We start from the raw sequence: 18,328 nt of genomic DNA, 5'->3' as shown, positions 1-18,328 counted from the left end.
ATAAAATAAAAGATGTTGACAAATATATATTTAAAGAATCATAGGCTCTGTAATGGCAAACCAGAATTATTAAAACAAAATGGGCATCCTTGCCACATATTTAAAGAGGCTAATGGATTCAACAGTGTCTTATAATAAAGGGAGTTAGTAAGAAATAATCAATGCTTATAGTATCTGGAAAAATAAAACACTTCAAAACTACAGGAACTATTGGTCCAATTCATTTCACCTTTCTTTCTTTTCCACATAATCACTCACTCAGGCAGGTTAATGTAATTAACATGCAAATTATACAAACATGGTAGGTCTGAAAGAACGCCACCATTCAGAGGCCTCGGCAGGAAGTCAGACAGGGCTGCCGACTGAGCTTGTTTGTCAGAGAGTGATTGTGTCATTACCCTTCATAGCAGGAAAGCTAATGCTAACACCAGCTCTACCAGCAAACAGACTCTAACCGGGCTGGTAGTGAGCAGATACCAGGCATTACTCCCCGTTCATTTATTTCACTCTTTCTCCTGTGGATGTCATATCCTGTTCAACGTGCGCAGGTGGAGTACAGTGGGTGTCTGTTTATTTTGATAGCAGTTATTTATGTGATTCTCTTCAATCATACCTCTCTCATTTGCCACATGCAATCCAGATTTCCCCCATTATGTAACCGAGAAGCAAACATGAAATATTCATAATGTTCACGTATAACACATAACACTTCTTCTGTTAATATCCAGAGATGTTAATTGAAAATGTCTGTCTGAACTCCTCCACCTCTCCCCTGAAGTGAAGCGTTTATGTCTCGTGTAGGTTCGCCCCACGGGCACAGACACGTCAGGGTTCTGCCATTTTCACATGTGGCTATGTCCTGTGTAAACAAAATGGTCTCCTTCTTTGAGCTTGTTTTTTCACTGTTTCTCTAGGATTCTAGCCTTTTCTCTCTACTTTTCTCTCATTCTGCCTGATTCTATTAATTCATTTCTTCCATCTTTCTTTTTCTAGTCTCTCCCTCTCCATCTTTTGTTCTTATGAGGTAGACCTGAGCATGTGGAGCTCAAGCTCGTCCATCTACGGTGGCCCTGGCTTGTTTTCCGAGGGCTAAATGGACCGTGGGCCATAACGGTGAGGCACACAGCGGAACTCTGGGTGGAAAGACTTCAAACCAAACACAGATTAAGCTGATAAAATAAACCCCCATCACCAAGAGAAAACAATTAGAAATCTATTACCGCCTTCTCTTACTGAATAGACCCTTTCTGACAGCCTGGGTATGCATGATGAAGTTATGTATACAGCGGGGAGAGACGGAGAAACAGGCGAGCCGGAGAGAAAGAAACAATGAAAGTGTGGCTGACGTGATTACAGGTGATTTCAGAGGAGGGGGGTGTTTGGAACTGGGGTGATTGTGAGCGAGACGAGGCACATTGCCAGAGTTTCCCGGTGTAATCCAAACTAGCGCTACTGCTGTTATCATTACTTCACAAGCAGTAGTGGCTTTCTGAGAATTGTCTTTGCCAACTGCACCCCTTTAATCTTCTCTTGATCCTTTAACTAAGCAATCCTGAAACATGTATGAGTGCGATTAGCCCAGATGGAGCCAAAACACAACTCTTCTGAATCAGAGCTGCACTGGGCTATGGCTGCTCTTTAGGTGGCAGTGGATTCAGGCGTCCATACATACATGGAGGGACTCGCCGAGCTCCCTCTGTGGATGTCTTTATGGCTGTCTGTTTATTCTCAATAAAAGAGGAAATTAACTAAGCACCAGTGGCTACTTGGTCATATTTGGCCACTAATCTGCAGTGGAGATGAGCGTGTGTATATGCAGGCCTGGCTCTGCAGGTCATAGGATCACTGTGCAGCTGGGAAGGTTGGGGAGGGATCCAATTAGGCAGGTTTAAGCACCTGTGGTTGACAGTATGTGGTGGTATGTAGTATGTAAACAGTAGCTGAACACCGCTGACCGTGTTAACAGAGGACAGCCAAGAGGAGTCTGAATAGAGGTCTGAATAGCCACAGAGGACAGAACCATTGGGTACACACGAGGGGTTTGTCTGTCGAGTAGGGAACCCACGTGTGTTGCCTCTTCTATGAAGGTCTTTGCAAGTGCAAGTGGTTTCACTTGAACCATTTTTTCACTGCAACATCCATTGAATGAGTTATAAATAGGCCTGCAATTTTCTTACTGCAATACAGAGCTGAAGGGAACATCTCTTGATTACTAGATTCATTTGTGCAACTCTGACTGAACAACACTGTTCATGCTATCACACCACTTGAGGAAAGACTGGAGTAGAAGGCTTCACTGTCCCCTAAGGAGACCTTATATTCCGTGAAGGACACCCGCGGACAGGCTTTATGATATATTTTAAATGGGCATCCAAGACAAAACCACTAGGATGGAGGAAATATCACTCCATCTTGCTTGAGAAGCTGACTCAATCGAAGCACTTCAAGTGCCATGGAAATGGGAGGCTTTCTGAAGCTTACGCAGAAATCCTGAAAACACAACATGCACCAGGACCACTATGGAGGCCAAACACAACATGCACCAGGACCACTATGGAGGCCAAACTCAACATGTATCAGGACCTCTATGGAGGCCAAACTTAACATGTACCAGGATCGCTATGGAGGCCAAACACAATGGGATTCGGAGGTAAATCCGAGACTGATCTGCAACAGACATCTGCTGTGTTTGGAAATCTCTGAATGTTGACATCAGTTTGGAATGATTTGGTCTTCAAGTCCCCACCTCTGTTTGTTTCTATTTCATGAGCTGAACATCTGATTAGCTGATGCCTGTGCCCTTACTTAAAGACAACAAATATAAGGGTGTCTCGTCCTGACAACAATATCATAATATACCATCGTCTTGTCTGATCTCTATTAAAAACACTGTGTGTGGGTCATCATCTTTTCAATGGAGACAAACAAAACAATGCATATACCCAATACCCATCAAAGTACATGCAAAAGCAAGCAACTGCACGAGTTCAGGCCCATCAGCACAGCTTCTAAAAGCAAAACATTCATCTAGGAGGCATGAAGTCTTTGATGTTGCCATACACCTGCAACACATACTCTACTTAAGCCAAGAGAAATGTGCTCCATCTCTTTAAATAGGCAAGAATCCAAAGGCAAGCAAACACTTAGTAGTATTAGAATTACATAGTATATTGGAAAAGAGTGATTATTACTAGGTGTTAAAGGTACGTGCAGAACAAATCTCATGAATAAATCACAGGGAGCAGATATTATGGAAACTGCCACTAAAGTGCAATCAAGCAGAGCTACAACACTGCTTTCACTAACATCGCTCACAACTGCACCTGATGTATGCAAGGGTATTTGTGCTCCTGGACAGAGGCCCAATTACACCTCATTTATTCAGCGTGCACAAGGTTTCAGCATGGCGTTAAAAGGGTGATTAGGCTAAAAATAGCTCCACAGTGACCAAGGGGAGCCTGCTCTCTCCAGGCCTCCAGTGATAAGTGCTGGAGCAGAAGAGTTGACTGAGAGTCCACCGCTGTCCGAGGTGCATCATTACTGGCAAGAGGGATGTCTACACCTACCTTTCCCTCACCTCTAGTCCTTCAGATTTGGTTTATCAACTACCACTGACTATCGCAGTGGCCCTGGAGTAGAGAGATATTGGGTTCATTATTTTAGTTGTGTTTATTAGTTGCTTCTGCCATCTCTACGTCAGTGTATCTTTATTGAGTTATTTACGTCTAACTAATGGAATCTAATGGCATGTTTTCCTCAGCTCCACAGTACAGCTCTCAAGGGTCCATTCCAATAAAGTGCAGAATGAAACCTTTTTCTCCACCATTAAGCTTCCAGCTCTAGCAGGGAGATGCAATCTTCTCTGTTTTCCCCTCAAACACAAAAGAGCTTTTGGGAACTCTCCCTATCTCAGCCAGCTTCACACACTCATCCACCCATGAGGTTTTGCTTTGAGGCTTGGCTCCTTCCGACTGCTCGTCATCTCTGAGAGGCTGACAACTCCAAAGCTGCTCACTACCATGCTTATTCCCCTCGTGCCAGACTAGTTTATCTGTATTTCTAATCTCCCCCACCCTGGGAGCAGGTCACTGACTGAGTTTAAAGGGTGTGTGCCTTTTATATATGTATGGCAGTGACTGTGCCCACAGGGCCTAAACTCACAGGCCTGCCATCTCTACACTGACAGTTACTTTCTAGAGAAAGACTAGAGGGAGGTGTAAGTGGCTAATACTGCTGATCATCTGTGCTGAAATCTGTCATGAAGGTATTATATCCTGAAGATCTGAGACTGGAATGGCACTATGTATATGCACAAGGTCAGAAGGCTCTGGTCAGCGTCGGGTGTTCTTCTGGTGGTGTTGTGTTTCTATCTAGCTGTGTCACCTCAGGATAACTCACCTTGTCTCATGTCTGAACAGCATCGAAATGGATGAACTGCAAACATGAAGGCTGGCATTGAGGATCTTTTTTTGCAAATCAGACTTTGCTCCTTCACACACACACGCCACGGGCACGCACACACAGTCTGTCCTTACTCAGCATAATTAATGTTTTCTTCAACATATTCTCAAAAGAACAATCCATGTGGTGTGCTCTCCCAAAGCTACTGCCAAAACCTCTATTAAACACTCTGCCAGTCAATCTGACAGAAAAGGGAAAAAAATTAAACATCATTTATACAACAGCAATTACTGCAAATTGCTTCCTAAATATTCTCTCTACTAGAGCCCTTCAGATACAGCTAATGAGGTAAAAAAAACTCTAGGCCTCTGAACAAACCTGATAAGCCATTCTGAGAAGCCTTGAGGTTAAAGTTCAAAGATCAACAGAGGTCAACACAAGCAGAATCAACCAACTGACATCAGCCACAACCACGATTCTAAACTTTGCAGGATTGAATAGCAGAAATATGCCCTTTAACACGTACTGATGACACACTTGGCCGCTGTTTGAAATGGCAGCCCAAGTGCAGCAGTCTCTGCAGAAATAAGAGGTGATATTTAAACAGACGCTTGGAAAGGTTTTAAAAATGCTTCAGTGATGGCATTTCACCGAGTGCTTCCAGAGAGTTTAATACAGCCATCCACTCCATTTCAATGGCTCCTGTGAAGGGGGAATGGAACTAACGTTCATGAGGCTGAAGCGCTGCACAGTTCTATCACAGCCTGGCGTGGCGTGAAACATGACCTTTGGACCAAATAGTTTTCATCTCTCTCGCACTTGGTTTTGATTCAAGATTCTTAAACTGTGTTTTATTGGAGTGGCAACTTGAGGGAAGTTCCATAGCGGTTGTCCTGACGTGTTGTGCTGTGTGTGTCCCCCACCGATAGCTTACCTTTCAGTCTCTCAGTGCAGGCATTGGGGTTAATCTCGTCAGCTACTGTTAAAGGGGCAAACAATTATGATTGGGTTAGTGCCCTCATTCCATCATTCCACCAATCAGGCACCCTTCCCACCCATTAGCATTCCAGCAAGGACACCTCATTCAGGGACAGCATTTATGTTACTGTGCATTTGTCAAACAACCAATCAAGTAGCATGCAAATATAATGTGAAGGGAAGAAAGAGATTTAAGCCATTTCAGATTTGAAACACCATGCATCTCTCAGTCATTGCAAATTTGAACTAAGGGGTTATTAAGTGTTATGAAGATCAACAAGAGTGCAAACCCTTACCATTTCCCTTCCCTTTCAGTCTTGTCTGGCATTTTCATCAGGCCAGAACTGTATGATTTGGGCCAACTTAATCTTCTACTGTATTATTTGCAACTGCATTTGTAGTCCAAAGCTAAGACAAGACAAGACTGAGAGGGAATTCAGAAGAACCAGTGAAAGACCTGTTGAGTTTCAGGAAGAGTGCAAGTAAAGGTGAGTCCAGGTGTGTCTTGGTGTACCTGTGGAAGTATGCGGCCGTTTTGTCATGCATTCCTACTTGGATGCACTCCTAAAACCCTTTGACAATGACGGAGATCAAGCCTTTCTCTTAATGTTCATGGACTTGACAGATTTGGTGTGTCTAGTCATAACAGCACTTCAACATGGGGGTAATCATAACTTATTATTTTAAAAGCCTGCACAGTATGAAAACAGATCTCTTTGTGTATGGGGAGAGCTGGAAGCGGTTGAATGTCTGTTCTGCTTTTGAATCCCAATTTCATGTGTTGAGTAACCAGGAGGATATCAAAATAGGTTTTTATTGAAAGGACCAAAGTCCTTATTTGACAAGATAAATGTGTGTTTGGCTAGGGGGGTCAGGGGGGGTGGTTGAATATCAATGCATCACCGTGTCTGTCTGTGTGCGTGTGCGTGTGCGGATCATGTCAACCATAGTCTAACATGATGTCCTGTTTCACTGAGGTCCAATCTCAAAGAGGAGATAAGAGAAATATTGGCAGAGAGAGAAGAGAGAAACCATCTCCCTCTCATTCCACACTGGTGTTCAAAGGGATGGAGACATTCTGTCTGACAGAGATGGCTATTGCAGTAAGCACACAGCACCATGGGGTCAAGGTCAGGGAAGACTCAGGGAAGGTCAGGATGGAGGGGGATATGGCTTGGGTTCCCTGAGGAGCCCGCTGCCTTCTCAAACACTCTTACCCAGGCCCACACTCTTCTCAAACACTCTTACCCAGGCCCATGCTCTTCTCAAACCCTCTTACCAGGGGCCATACTCTTCTCTCTTACCCAGGCCCATACTCTTCTCAAACACTTTTACCCAGGTCCATACACTTCTAAAACACTCTTACCCAGGTCCATACTTTTCTCAAACACTCTTACCCAGGCCCATACTCTTCTCAAACACTCTTACCCAGGTCCATACTCTTCTCAAACACTCTTACCCAGGCCCATACTCTTCTCAAACACTCTTACCCAGGTCCATACTCTTCTCAAACACTCTTACCCAGGCCCATACTCTTCTCAAACACTCTAACCCAGGTCCATACTGTTCTCAAACACTCTTACCCAGGTCTATACTCTTCTCAAACACTCTTACCCAGGCCCATACTCTTCTCACTCTTACCCAGGCCCATACTCTTCTCACTTTTACCCAGGCCCTTTCTCTTCTCGAATACTAATAGCTGTACTCTTCTCAAACACTCTTTCCCTGGTCCTTGCACTTCTCATAAAGTCTTACCCAGGTCCATGCTCTTGGACTTGCGAGTCTTGATGATGTCCAGCTGGGAAGCATCCCCAAACTGTTTGGTGCGCTTCTCAGACATGCTCTGTCGGCCAAAGCCCTCCCGCTGGAAAGACATGTCCTGGTCTGCTTCTGCGTCAGGACTCAGAGAGCTAGAAAAAAAGCAAGAGAGAGAGAGAGAGAGAGAGAGGGGAGTGAGGAAATATAGATAATAAAGGTATGGAGATGGCCCACATTCTTCATGACATACTCTCTCATATTCTGGCACAGTGGCACTAGAACACCTGCTCAGCATTGGAGGTGGGACGCAAGTCCAGCCCAAACAGAGGGACCTTCTAATGCACAGTAAGGTGAGGGGTGGAGTCAGTCTGCAGAATACCTGGGCCCCCTCCTCTCTCTCTCTCTCCTGTACCGTATCTCTGTCTACATCTTAATTAAAAAGCTAGGAGGGGGAGGGGAAGGAGACAGCAGCCCCACAGCAACACCATTTGCATGCAAGACAGAGGGACTGGACAATTAACCAGACAGCGAAGGGGGGATATCAATTTGTGTCAAGACGCATGAATGAGATATAGATATTGATTAGGTTTGATATCAATGCCTTTTATGTTCAGTCACACACACAGAATGGATGACAAAAATACAGCACCATGACTGGCATCGCCAAACAGATGAACATTACATTGAGAAGAGGTGGTGATACTGTTTGACGCTGTTGCTTTAATCATCATTGATGTCATTATGTTTAAGCAATACTTTATATGATCAAGCCTATGGAAGAACTTTGAGTCAAAAATACACAGCGTGGTGGGGAGAGAGGGAGATAATATAGAAGCTCTGAACTGATGGGAGGCCCTCTCTCAGCCTGACTGCAGTCTACACATGCATTAGTAAGCATGCTATCGCAGCATACTGTCTGCTCCCTGGCAGCCTCCTCAGCGTGGTGCAGCATGATTCTGAGCTGAGACAGAACTGAGGAGAGGGGTGGAGCAGCAGGCTACGGTCCACAGCACAGCTGGAAAAAGATATGTTTATATTCTTTATTCAATATCATAGCATACTACACATGTACTGACTTTTACCGAAAATTATATATTGGCCTTTGCTTCTTCTTTCCTATAAATCATCATTCTCACCGAGAAGTAACAGTTGACTCAAGATGAACAAAAGAATACAACACAAGGGCAGCTGAGCATGTCGAAACTACACTGAGCTAAGAAGAAGAAGAACTAAGCTTGCTGAAGGAGTATCCACCAGTACAACACCTACAGGGCAGATAAAGTCTATGGGCCAGAGTTTGGAGGTAGAAACTCTGCGAGATCGGACAATTTAAATGTATTTGTCACACACACACAATCATGAAACTGCAATTTTCTATTAAACAGATATTAAAGGAAAAACAGAAAAAATATAAAAGCATAGTATAATGAATATAAAAGATATTTGAAGCAGCAGTAAGACATTATTTGGAGTGAAGTGCAGATATGTGCATTTTATGTGCAAAAAAATCAGGTTGAGGTAGTGGTACTGAAATGGCCAACATATATGAGAAAAAAATCATCTAGGCATGAGGAGGATGGAGGAATGGGGGCATGGTCCGAGTCCTTAAACAGAGGATGAGACTGACTGGAGACAACAGGAGAGGTTCACTTGAGATTCGTAAGGTGTGTCTTTCAAGTGTTTCGTAAAACACAAGGAGACTTACCACTGCAATATTACCATCTTCCTACATTGTGATCTTGCCAGTTTAAGGGGCTGTTTAGCAATGCTATTGGTCGTCTATAACCAATATCACTAATGGCCTTCGACCTGGCTCTGCCCATACAGTGCCCATGGCCACACCTTGACCTCTTTAGTTTTGCAACAATGTGCATGAGCTGTGTTTGCTGCCAGCCGTTCTCGCTCTCAAACCAGGGCCCTGTGGCGTCAGTCATGTCAGACACACAGATACACTCCAAACCCTGTCAACGGTGCAAGAAATTAATAGTTTTCTCCCCTGCTCTGCCCTACATTTCACATCACCCATGAAACCTCCTCAGTGTATGAGTTAGAGCGCCGGCGGCAACCGGGCGGCTGAATGTGATATGATATTGATGTTACCCTGCACGTCTCCCGGTGAAGTCCTCTTAACAGTGTGCCTGCCATGTGCCAGAGGGAGACAGCAGACACACCGGGAGAGGGAATGAGACAGTGAGAGAAAGAGGGACACAGCAGACACATCAGGAGGGGGAATGAGACAGTGAGAGAAAGAGAGAGACAGCAGACACATCGGAGAGGGAATGAGACAGTGAGAGAAAGAGAGAGAGAGCAGACACATCAGAGAGGGAATGAGACAGTGAGAAAGAGAGAGAGAGCAGACACATCAGAGAGGGAATGAGACAGTGAGAGAAAGAGAGAGATAGCAGACAAATTGGGAGAGGGAATGAAACAGTGAGAGAAAGAGAGAGAGAGCAGACACATCAGAGAGGGAATGAAACAGTGAGAGAAAGAGAGAGAGAGCAGACACATCAGAGAGGGAATGAGACAGTGAGAAAGAGAGACAGCAGACAAATTGGGAGAGGGAATGAGACAGTGAGAGAAAGAGAGAGAGAGCAGACACATCAGAGAGGGAATGAGACAGTGAGAGAAAGAGAGAGATAGCAGACACATCAGAGAGGGAATGAAACAGTGAGAGAAAGAGAGAGAGAGCAGACACATCAGAGAGGGAATGAGACAGTGAGAAAGAGAGACAGCAGACACATCAGGAGAGGGAATGAGACAGTGAGAGAAAGAGAGAGATAGCAGACAAATTGGGAGAGGGAATGAAACAGTGAGAGAAAGAGAGAGAGAGCAGACACATCAGAGAGGGAATGAGACAGTGAGAGAAAGAGAGAGAGAGCAGACACATCAGAGAGGGAATGAGACAGTGAGAAAGAGAGAGACAGCAGACACATCGGGAGAGGGAATGAAACAGTAAAAGAAAGAGAGAGAGAGCAGACACATCGGGAGAGGGAATGAAACAGTAAAAGAAAGACTGTGGGCTGATTGGGTTTCCTTTCCATATGAGTGAATATGGAGTTATTTACCAATGATTTTTGTTTCCCTTTTCTCCTCCTTAACTGAATGTCAGTGGTGTGAACGTGTGTGTGTGTGGTGTGAACGTGTGTGTGTGTGGTGTGAACGTGTGTGTGTGTGGTAGGGAGAGGTTGGTTTACACAGGAAGAGGAATTCGGTTGAACAACGTAGGGTAGCCTTTGGGTCCACAGTTAAATCTAAAGTGACATGCACATAAATAGAGTGAATGAATAATTACAAATAAGTTCAAGATAGAATAACAATTTTCATTTATTTTCAAAGCTGTAGCTCTCCAGTTTCATTGCTTTTTAAATGTAAACTTCACCCTTCCTCATCCAAAATGAACCAGTACAGCCAAGTGCTAGCAGTGACTCCATCTTTCCAGCACAGTCATATCCCTGTTTATCATGGGAGTTAACAGCATGTAAAACTACATGCTTTTGCTACTCGAGCATTGCCTGCTAAAAGCCTTGCGCTACAACTCCATCACCTTACAGTTCAACTGCCTCATCTCTCTGCTCCTGCTTCTGCTCCTGTTCCCTTTTCCCTCCCCCCTTCTAGCTTTAAATCCCATTACCAATATGGGTGTCATCAAGGGAGGACTAGGCTTCTGTTCAAAGAACTAGCTCTTGGCTGCTTCTTATTAGAACTCTTATTTCCTTTCCTGGTTCTGGTGGATGGCTTGTAAGAGAACGTCTGTGATATTCACGGGAAGAAAACAGAAGGTGAGCCTCAGATAGTCACTGAGGGGAGAGACTCTTTGTGGGGCGGCAGGGAGTCTCTCCAGGGAAGGGACAGTCCCAGTGTAAGCTTCCGGGGAAGAGGAAGGCGAGATATTTTCAACATCAACAAAGCTACCTTTTCACTGTCAACAAAGCTACATAGCAGGCTTTCTCCTTCATACCTGGATAAAAGAACACTCAAGAAATATGGTGCTTGAAGGCAAAGTGCAAGGCAATACACAAACAATTCTCGAGGCAGTGAAAGTACTGTACGTATATATGAGGGATGCCATGCAGCCTGTCTCAGACTTGAGATAGAGGTCTGCTTCATCACGTGTGAAAAGAATCTCAAGTGCATATCCCACATACTCTACTGGTTCAGCTTCAGGTTTGAACCACTTGGGTTTGCTGGAGCCATTCATTCTTTCTGTGAACTGCTGATTGACAGTGATGCTGTGGACGACTCCATGCACTATCTTCCTCTTAGCATATAAGCATCCACTCTTGCTAGTGCATGTGCAACCAGAGCAGAGATATGGTAATGCATAATAAACTAGCGCTTCACCGACTACCAGCTATAGGCTGCATGTTTGGTATTTAAGTTGAGGCATTTGCGTCCTGCAATATGAATCAGTGCTTTTCCTTGAGTCTTCACTGGTAGGAGTGTTTCTTTCAGCAAGACAGATCACTCCATCTTATTGTAGGCAGACTCATAAAGTATGGTTTTGTAAATTGTTCTCCTTAAGCAGAGACTCACCCCTTAACAGAAACACTTGGCTTCACTTGGCATAAACACAAGCTCTGGCTTTTGGACAGCTGGCTTTTCTTATTTGTGTTTTTAGTTTAAGGCTGATTGTTGCGGAGCAGAGGCTGGGCCGGCTGGCCTGCAGTGTGATTGAATCATGCTGGGTTTGCCGTGTCTCGTTGAATGCTCATTCACACTGGCAGTGGCACCATCCAGCCTGACAGCTGTGTGATTTATGTGTGCGCCGTAGAAACCTAGAGAGTCCGCTTTCACTGAGAGGAGTGTGGGTACTACTCTGTCCTTGGAGCCTCCATCCATCTCTCTCTCTCGCTCGCTCTCTCTTGCTCCTCCTCACATTCACTCCTGTCTTCAAGTCTGTCATCATCCATTTATGGGCTGGCATGTCTCTGATCAGTTGTCTCTCACTCCTCACTTCATCTTAGTCCTTGTTGTCTCTTCATTCTCTCTTATTGTTGTCCTTTAAGTTATTAACTCACTTCCACATCTCTCTCTCCTTCCTCCCATACACCCTACATCCACTCCTCCTCTAGGACTGACTCCTTCCTCCCATACACCCTACATCCACTCCTCCTCTAGGACTGACTCCTTCCTCCCATACACCCTACATCCACTCCTCCTCCCCCTCCTCTAGGACTGACTCCTTCCTCCCATACACCCTACATCCACTCCTCCTCTAGGACTGACTCCTTCCTCCCATACACCCTATATCCACTCCTCCTCTAGGACTGACTCCTTCCTCCCATACACCCTACATCCACTCCTCCTCTAGGACTGACTCCTTCCTCCCATACACCCTACGTCCACTCCTCCTCTAGGACTGACTCCTTCCTCCCATACACCCTACATCCACTCCTCCTCCCCCTCCTCTAGGACTGACTCCTTCCTCCCATACACCCTACATCCACTCCTCCTCTAGGACTGACTCCTTCCTCCCATACACCCTACATCCACTCCTCCTCTAGGACTGACTCCTTCCTCCCATACACCCTATATCCACTCCTCCTCCCCCTCCTCTAGGACTGACTCCTTCCTCCCATACACCCTACATCCACTCCTCCTCCCCCTCCTCTAGGACTGACTCCTTCCTCCCATACACCCTACATCCACTCCTCCTCTAGGACTGACTCCTTCCTCCCATACACCCTATATCCACTCCTCCTCCCCCTCCTCTAGGACTGACTCCTTCCTCCCATACACCCTACATCCACTCCTCCTCTAGGACTGACTCCTTCCTCCCATACACCCTACATCCACTCCCCCTCTAGGACTGACTCCTTCCTCCCATACACCCTACATCCACTCCTCCCTCCTCCTCTAGGACTGACTCCTTCCTCCCATACACCCTACATCCACTCCTCCTCTAGGACTGACTCCTTCCTCCCATACACCCTACATCCACTCCTCCTCCTCCTCTAGGACTGACTCCTTCCTCCCATACACCCTACATCCACTCCTCCTCCTCCTCTAGGACTGACTCCTTCCTCCCATACACCCTACATCCACTCCTCCTCCTCCTCTAGGACTGACTCCTTCCTCCCATACACCCTACATCCACTCCTCCTCCTCCTCTAGGACTGACTCCTTCCTCCCATACACCCTACATCCACTCCCCCCTCCTCCTCTAGGACTGACTCCTTCCTCCCATACACCCTACATCCACTCCTCCTCCTCCTCCTCTAGGACTGACTCCTTCCTCCCATACACCCTACATCCACTCCTCCTCTAGGACTGACTCCTTCCTCCCATACACCCTACATCCACTCCTCCTCCCCCTCCTCTAGGACTGACTCCTTCCTCCCATACACCCTACATCCACTCCTCCTCTAGGACTGACTCCTTCCTCCCATACACCCTACATCCACTCCCCCCTCCTCCTCTAGGACTGACTCCTTCCTCCCATACACCCTATATCCACTCCTCCTCTAGGACTGACTCCTTCCTCCCATACACCCTACATCCACTCCTCCTCTAGGACTGACTCCTTCCTCCCATACACCCTACATCCACTCCTCCTCTAGGACTGACTCCTTCCTCCCATACACCCTATATCCACTCCTCCTCCCCCTCCTCTAGGACTGACTCCTTCCTCCCATACACCCTACATCCACTCCTCCTCTAGGACTGACTCCTTCCTCCCATACACCCTACATCCACTCCTCCTCCTCCTCTAGGACTGACTCCTTCCTCCCATACACCCTACATCCACTCCTCCTCCTCCTCTAGGACTGACTCCTTCCTCCCATACACCCTACATCCACTCCTCCTCTAGGACTGACTCCTTCCTCCCATACACCCTACATCCACTCCCCCCTCCTCCTCTAGGACTGACTCCTTCCTCCCATACACCCTACATCCACTCCTCCTCTAGGACTGACTCCTTCCTCCCATACACCCTACATCCACTCCTCCTCTAGGACTGACTCCTTCCTCCCATACACCCTACATCCACTCCTCCTCCTCCTCAAGGACCAAGTGATATGTATCTAATGAAGGGGGGCGGGTCTTATGTGTGCAGACGGAAGTCTAAATTGCTCATTTTCATCCTATTGTTTTACTGTGTTGAAAATTATAATGTGAGTGTGTGTGTGTGTGTGTGTGTGTGTGTGTGTGTGTGTACGAATGCATCTAAGCATATGTATGTGTGAATTTGAATGTGTGTTAGTGTGTGACTAGTAGGTGACTGCTGGCCTAGAGCTCATAGAGACTCACCTTAAGCAAGCAAGGGGGGTAGGGAATGGAAGGGTTTGTGGAACAGCTGGGCTTAGTGAGCCCTCTCACAGTCACTCGCACACACACACACACACACACACACACACAGCATGGAAGCAGCACTGTGTTCAACACCCTGTAACATCGGCACACCACTGTGTTGTTTTAATATTCATATCCGATGGGGAGCCATTAGCATTAAAGGAAGAGTCTCAGTATAATGAATGTGGTCACACACACACACACACACACACACACACACACACACACACACACACACAGAGGAAGGGGTATTTACATTGGCACAAATTACACTTATGGTGCTGTAAGGAGTATTATGATGCTTAGAGAATTTTTTTGTTTCAGTTTATCTGAGCAGCCATGTGTGAGTGAATGTGTACGTGCATGCAGGCTTGTGTGTGTGTGTGTGTGTGTGGGGGGGGGGGGCATCTTTAACTGGCCTGAAACCATCTATAAAAGATGGATGTCAACTTGTGACAGCTCACAGGGACAGAGAGGTAACAGTCCCCCTCTGTCTGATGATGATGTGACTGTGTACTGGCCCCCTCTACAGTGGGGAGAGCTGCTGTCACTTAGGGTTCACTACAGCTAAAACTTTACACCTGCCTTCTACTGCACCCCTACTGGTGGAGAGGGTGTACTGACTCATTCCATTTAAAAACATTTTTTTTTCTCTCTCTCTGCTTCTCTCTAGACTATGAATAACTAGACACCCTCGCTCAGAGAGCCATGTTCACCCACAGAATATGGAGACGACATATACGTTCTTCAACCTTCACCTCCACCTCCTCTTTACACACACACATCACTGTCTCTCCCTCCCTCCCTCCCTCCCTCTCCTCTGTGATAGCTGCACCTGTCTCAGTAGAGCTGGGTGCTCTGCTTCTTGTCTCCTGCTCAGTGTTCAAAGGGGGGAGGTGATTAGCCCTTCAAAGATAGCACGCTACCCGGCAGATCAAAGGGGTTGAGCATAGCACCCAGGTCAGCTCTCCAGCACACAGAGGGTGAGAGGCTGCAGTCTTCCTCCTCTTCCTCATCCTCACTTAATTCACTCATTTACACAGGAGCACATCTGAAGCTAGCAGCGTTTTCTCTCCCTCTCTCTGAGATGAAATATCTGTGATCCAGCACACAGCAGCACTAGCGAGAGGAGGGCGGTGAGGTGGGGGGCAGTAGGATACAGGTCTCTCTATATGTGTAGGGTGGTGTTATGTACTAGTGGAGGTGGGGGATGGATACAGGTCTCTCTTTATGTGTAGGGTGGTGATATGCACTGGTGGAGGGATGGATATAGGTCTCTCTTTATGTGTTGGGTGGTGATATGCACTGGTGGAGGGATGGATACGGGTCTCTCTTTATGTGTTGGGTGGTGATATGCACTGGTGGAGGGATGGATACGGGTCTCTCTATATGTGTTGGGTGGTGATATGTACTAGTGGAGGTGGGGGATGGATATAGGTCTCTCTTTATGTGTTGGGTGCTGATATGCACTGGTGGAGGGGTGGGTCTCTCTTTATGTGTAGGGTGGTGATATGCACTGGTGGAGGGATGGATACAGGTCTCTCTTTATGTGTTGGGTGCTGATATGCACTGGTGGAGGGGTGGGTCTCTCTTTATGTGTTGGGTGGTGATATGCACTGGTGGAGGGATGGATACGGGTCTCTCTTAATGTGTTGGGTGCTGATATGCACTGGTGGAGGGATGGATACGGGTCTCTCTTAATGTGTTGGGTGCTGATATGCACTGGTGGAGGGATGGATACGGGTCTCTCTTTATGTGTTGGGTGCTGATATGCACTGGTGGAGGGGTGGATACGGGTCTCTCTTTATGTGTTGGGTGCTGATATGCACTGGTGGAGGGATGGATACGGGTCTCTCTTTATGTGTTGGGTGCTGATATGCACTGGTGCTGTTGAGGTGGGGGATGAAAGACCAATGAGGAACATGGAGGAGGGTAATTTAATAGAGTAAATGAATCCCATTCTTGTGATAGGATGACTATAGAAAAGAAGCAAGCAAAAGAAAGAAACATGAAGACACATGCATGAGGTGAAGGAACACCTATGCCATGCAGAGTAAACCACTCCCAGACTAATGTGTACACAGAACACTGCTAAAGGAACTGGCATATCAAAGAAACACCAGTATGTACAACGTTAAGGTTGAATCAGGACAATTGCTAAAGGCAAAGCAGCACTGATGCTCAAAAGAGAGAGAATGAGACTGAGAGGCAAAGGGAGAGAGAGACTGAGAGGGACAGGGAGATAAAGAAAGAAAGCCAGAGACAGACAGAAAGAATGTCCACCTAATAACCACGGGAACAGCCTGTGTCTTGCATGAGAGATTCTGGATGAATGCAGCTAGTATTAGGATGCAATATTACAAACGAAGGGATGGAGGTGCTGAAGCTTTAAAGAGGTCCATCATTTCTCCACTTTCAAGTTTATTTCTGAATAGTTTCTGTTTCTCATAGGGACTGTTAAGTCTGATGTTAAAGTTTGTCACAGAAGAGTGTTTCTCACCAGTGCAAATTAAACCATAATAATTAAATCAACTTAAACAAAATACTATCTCATTGATAAGTGACGTACTACTAATTTTTGCAAACGGAAAGAAACATCCCGCCCCTATAAAGAATCTTACTGCATTGATTGGTCAGAATGCCTGACCTATGATACTTAAACTGACATTGATGAGCATCGTGTTTCACTCCCACGTCACTAGCATAATGCTAGCGGTGTCCACTATTCTGCTACCCGACCATAGTAATCAATAGATAATCTACTGCTTCCACCGCTACTGGCGATGGTCTGTGTGATCCACCTATCCCCACTCATGTAACGGGCCCATCTCCAGGGATGCACTGAGGCCACGTGCCCAGGCTGTCTCATGTGTTCAGGACACACACAGCTGAGCAGGAGTGATGCTCACAAGAGGACACCAGTCATCCTGCATCTTTCTGTCCTGCTGTGTGACAATCGCTACCTGCCGAAAGTCTCTTTCTCCTCAATTCCTCTTGGCCTCTCTCTGCCTCTCGCTCTTTTCTTCATCTTCCCAAATGCTTCTCTCGCCTCTCAATCTCTTTTTTTCAAAATCGCCCATTTTATCTTCCTCTGAAAAGGTGGATTGGTCAATCAGCCAAGTGTGCCTGCCATCTCTGAGACTCTGATATTGTACTACTGAGCCTTTCATGCATGCGAACCACAGATTATTAATTATTAATTCATTTCACAAGTTTGTAAAATCAAACAAAAGAACAGAAGAGAGAAGACACACACACACACAGGCCTCTGCACCCCCATTCTCCCCCTGCTCATACACACTCTACCCCCCCCCCCCCCCCCCCCCCCACCCCCCCTCACACATTTTACCCCCCTCACGTCCCACCCTCTGCAGGGACCACCACACAACAGCTCTTTCTGTTAGCACAATCAGGCAGCACTGAGGATAATCTGCAGGCAAATAACAAACATCCATCACTCTGGACACAGCCCTCTGAGAAGAGGAATGGTGGGGGGGGGGGGGGGGGGGGGGGGGTAGCAGAGAGAGGAGGGAGAGTTCACTTGAGCCGTCACTGCAGAGAGAGAACTGTCCCTTCAGTATGACTGGCCAGGCAGCCTTCATGGCAGACTCTTCTCAGTACAACTTATTATTTATTAAGTCTTAGAGATAGTCTTCACCTCTCCATGTCTCTTTTTCTTCCTTTTGAAGGCAAATAAATCCGATTCATCTGTAGTCCCATTAACCAGGTGCATTCCTGTCTTGACATAGTAGGTATTTCTCCGTGAGGGTCAGTCTCTGTTCAGTTTAATATTTAATCAGACAGGAGACATTCAGTAAATCTCCATTAGCGATGGCTACTGGATGCCATCTGATGGCAGACTGTAAATAGTTCAGGGCCTTGTATCCGACAGGAGGTC

General features: G+C 46.3%; 1 protein-coding gene across 1 annotated transcript in view; it reads right to left on the bottom strand.

Annotated features, from left to right (window-relative positions):
• The window catches only part of pard3aa (par-3 family cell polarity regulator alpha, a), a 349,907-nt gene that overhangs the window by 117,013 nt on the left and 214,566 nt on the right, over positions 1 to 18,328 (bottom strand). Inside the window, exons 17-18 of the mRNA XM_080855535.1 lie at positions 7,135 to 7,289; positions 5,336 to 5,380 (exon numbers count right to left, since the gene is read on the bottom strand). Of these exons, the coding sequence (XP_080711661.1) occupies positions 5,336 to 5,380; positions 7,135 to 7,289 (200 nt within the window). The remainder of the gene's footprint in view (positions 1 to 5,335; positions 5,381 to 7,134; positions 7,290 to 18,328) is intronic.

Source organism: Sprattus sprattus (assembly GCF_963457725.1).
Source record: "Sprattus sprattus genome assembly, chromosome: 17".
In the NCBI taxonomy this organism is placed as follows: Eukaryota; Metazoa; Chordata; class Actinopteri; order Clupeiformes; family Clupeidae; genus Sprattus; species Sprattus sprattus.
This window is presented reverse-complemented; position numbering and strand designations above follow the sequence as displayed.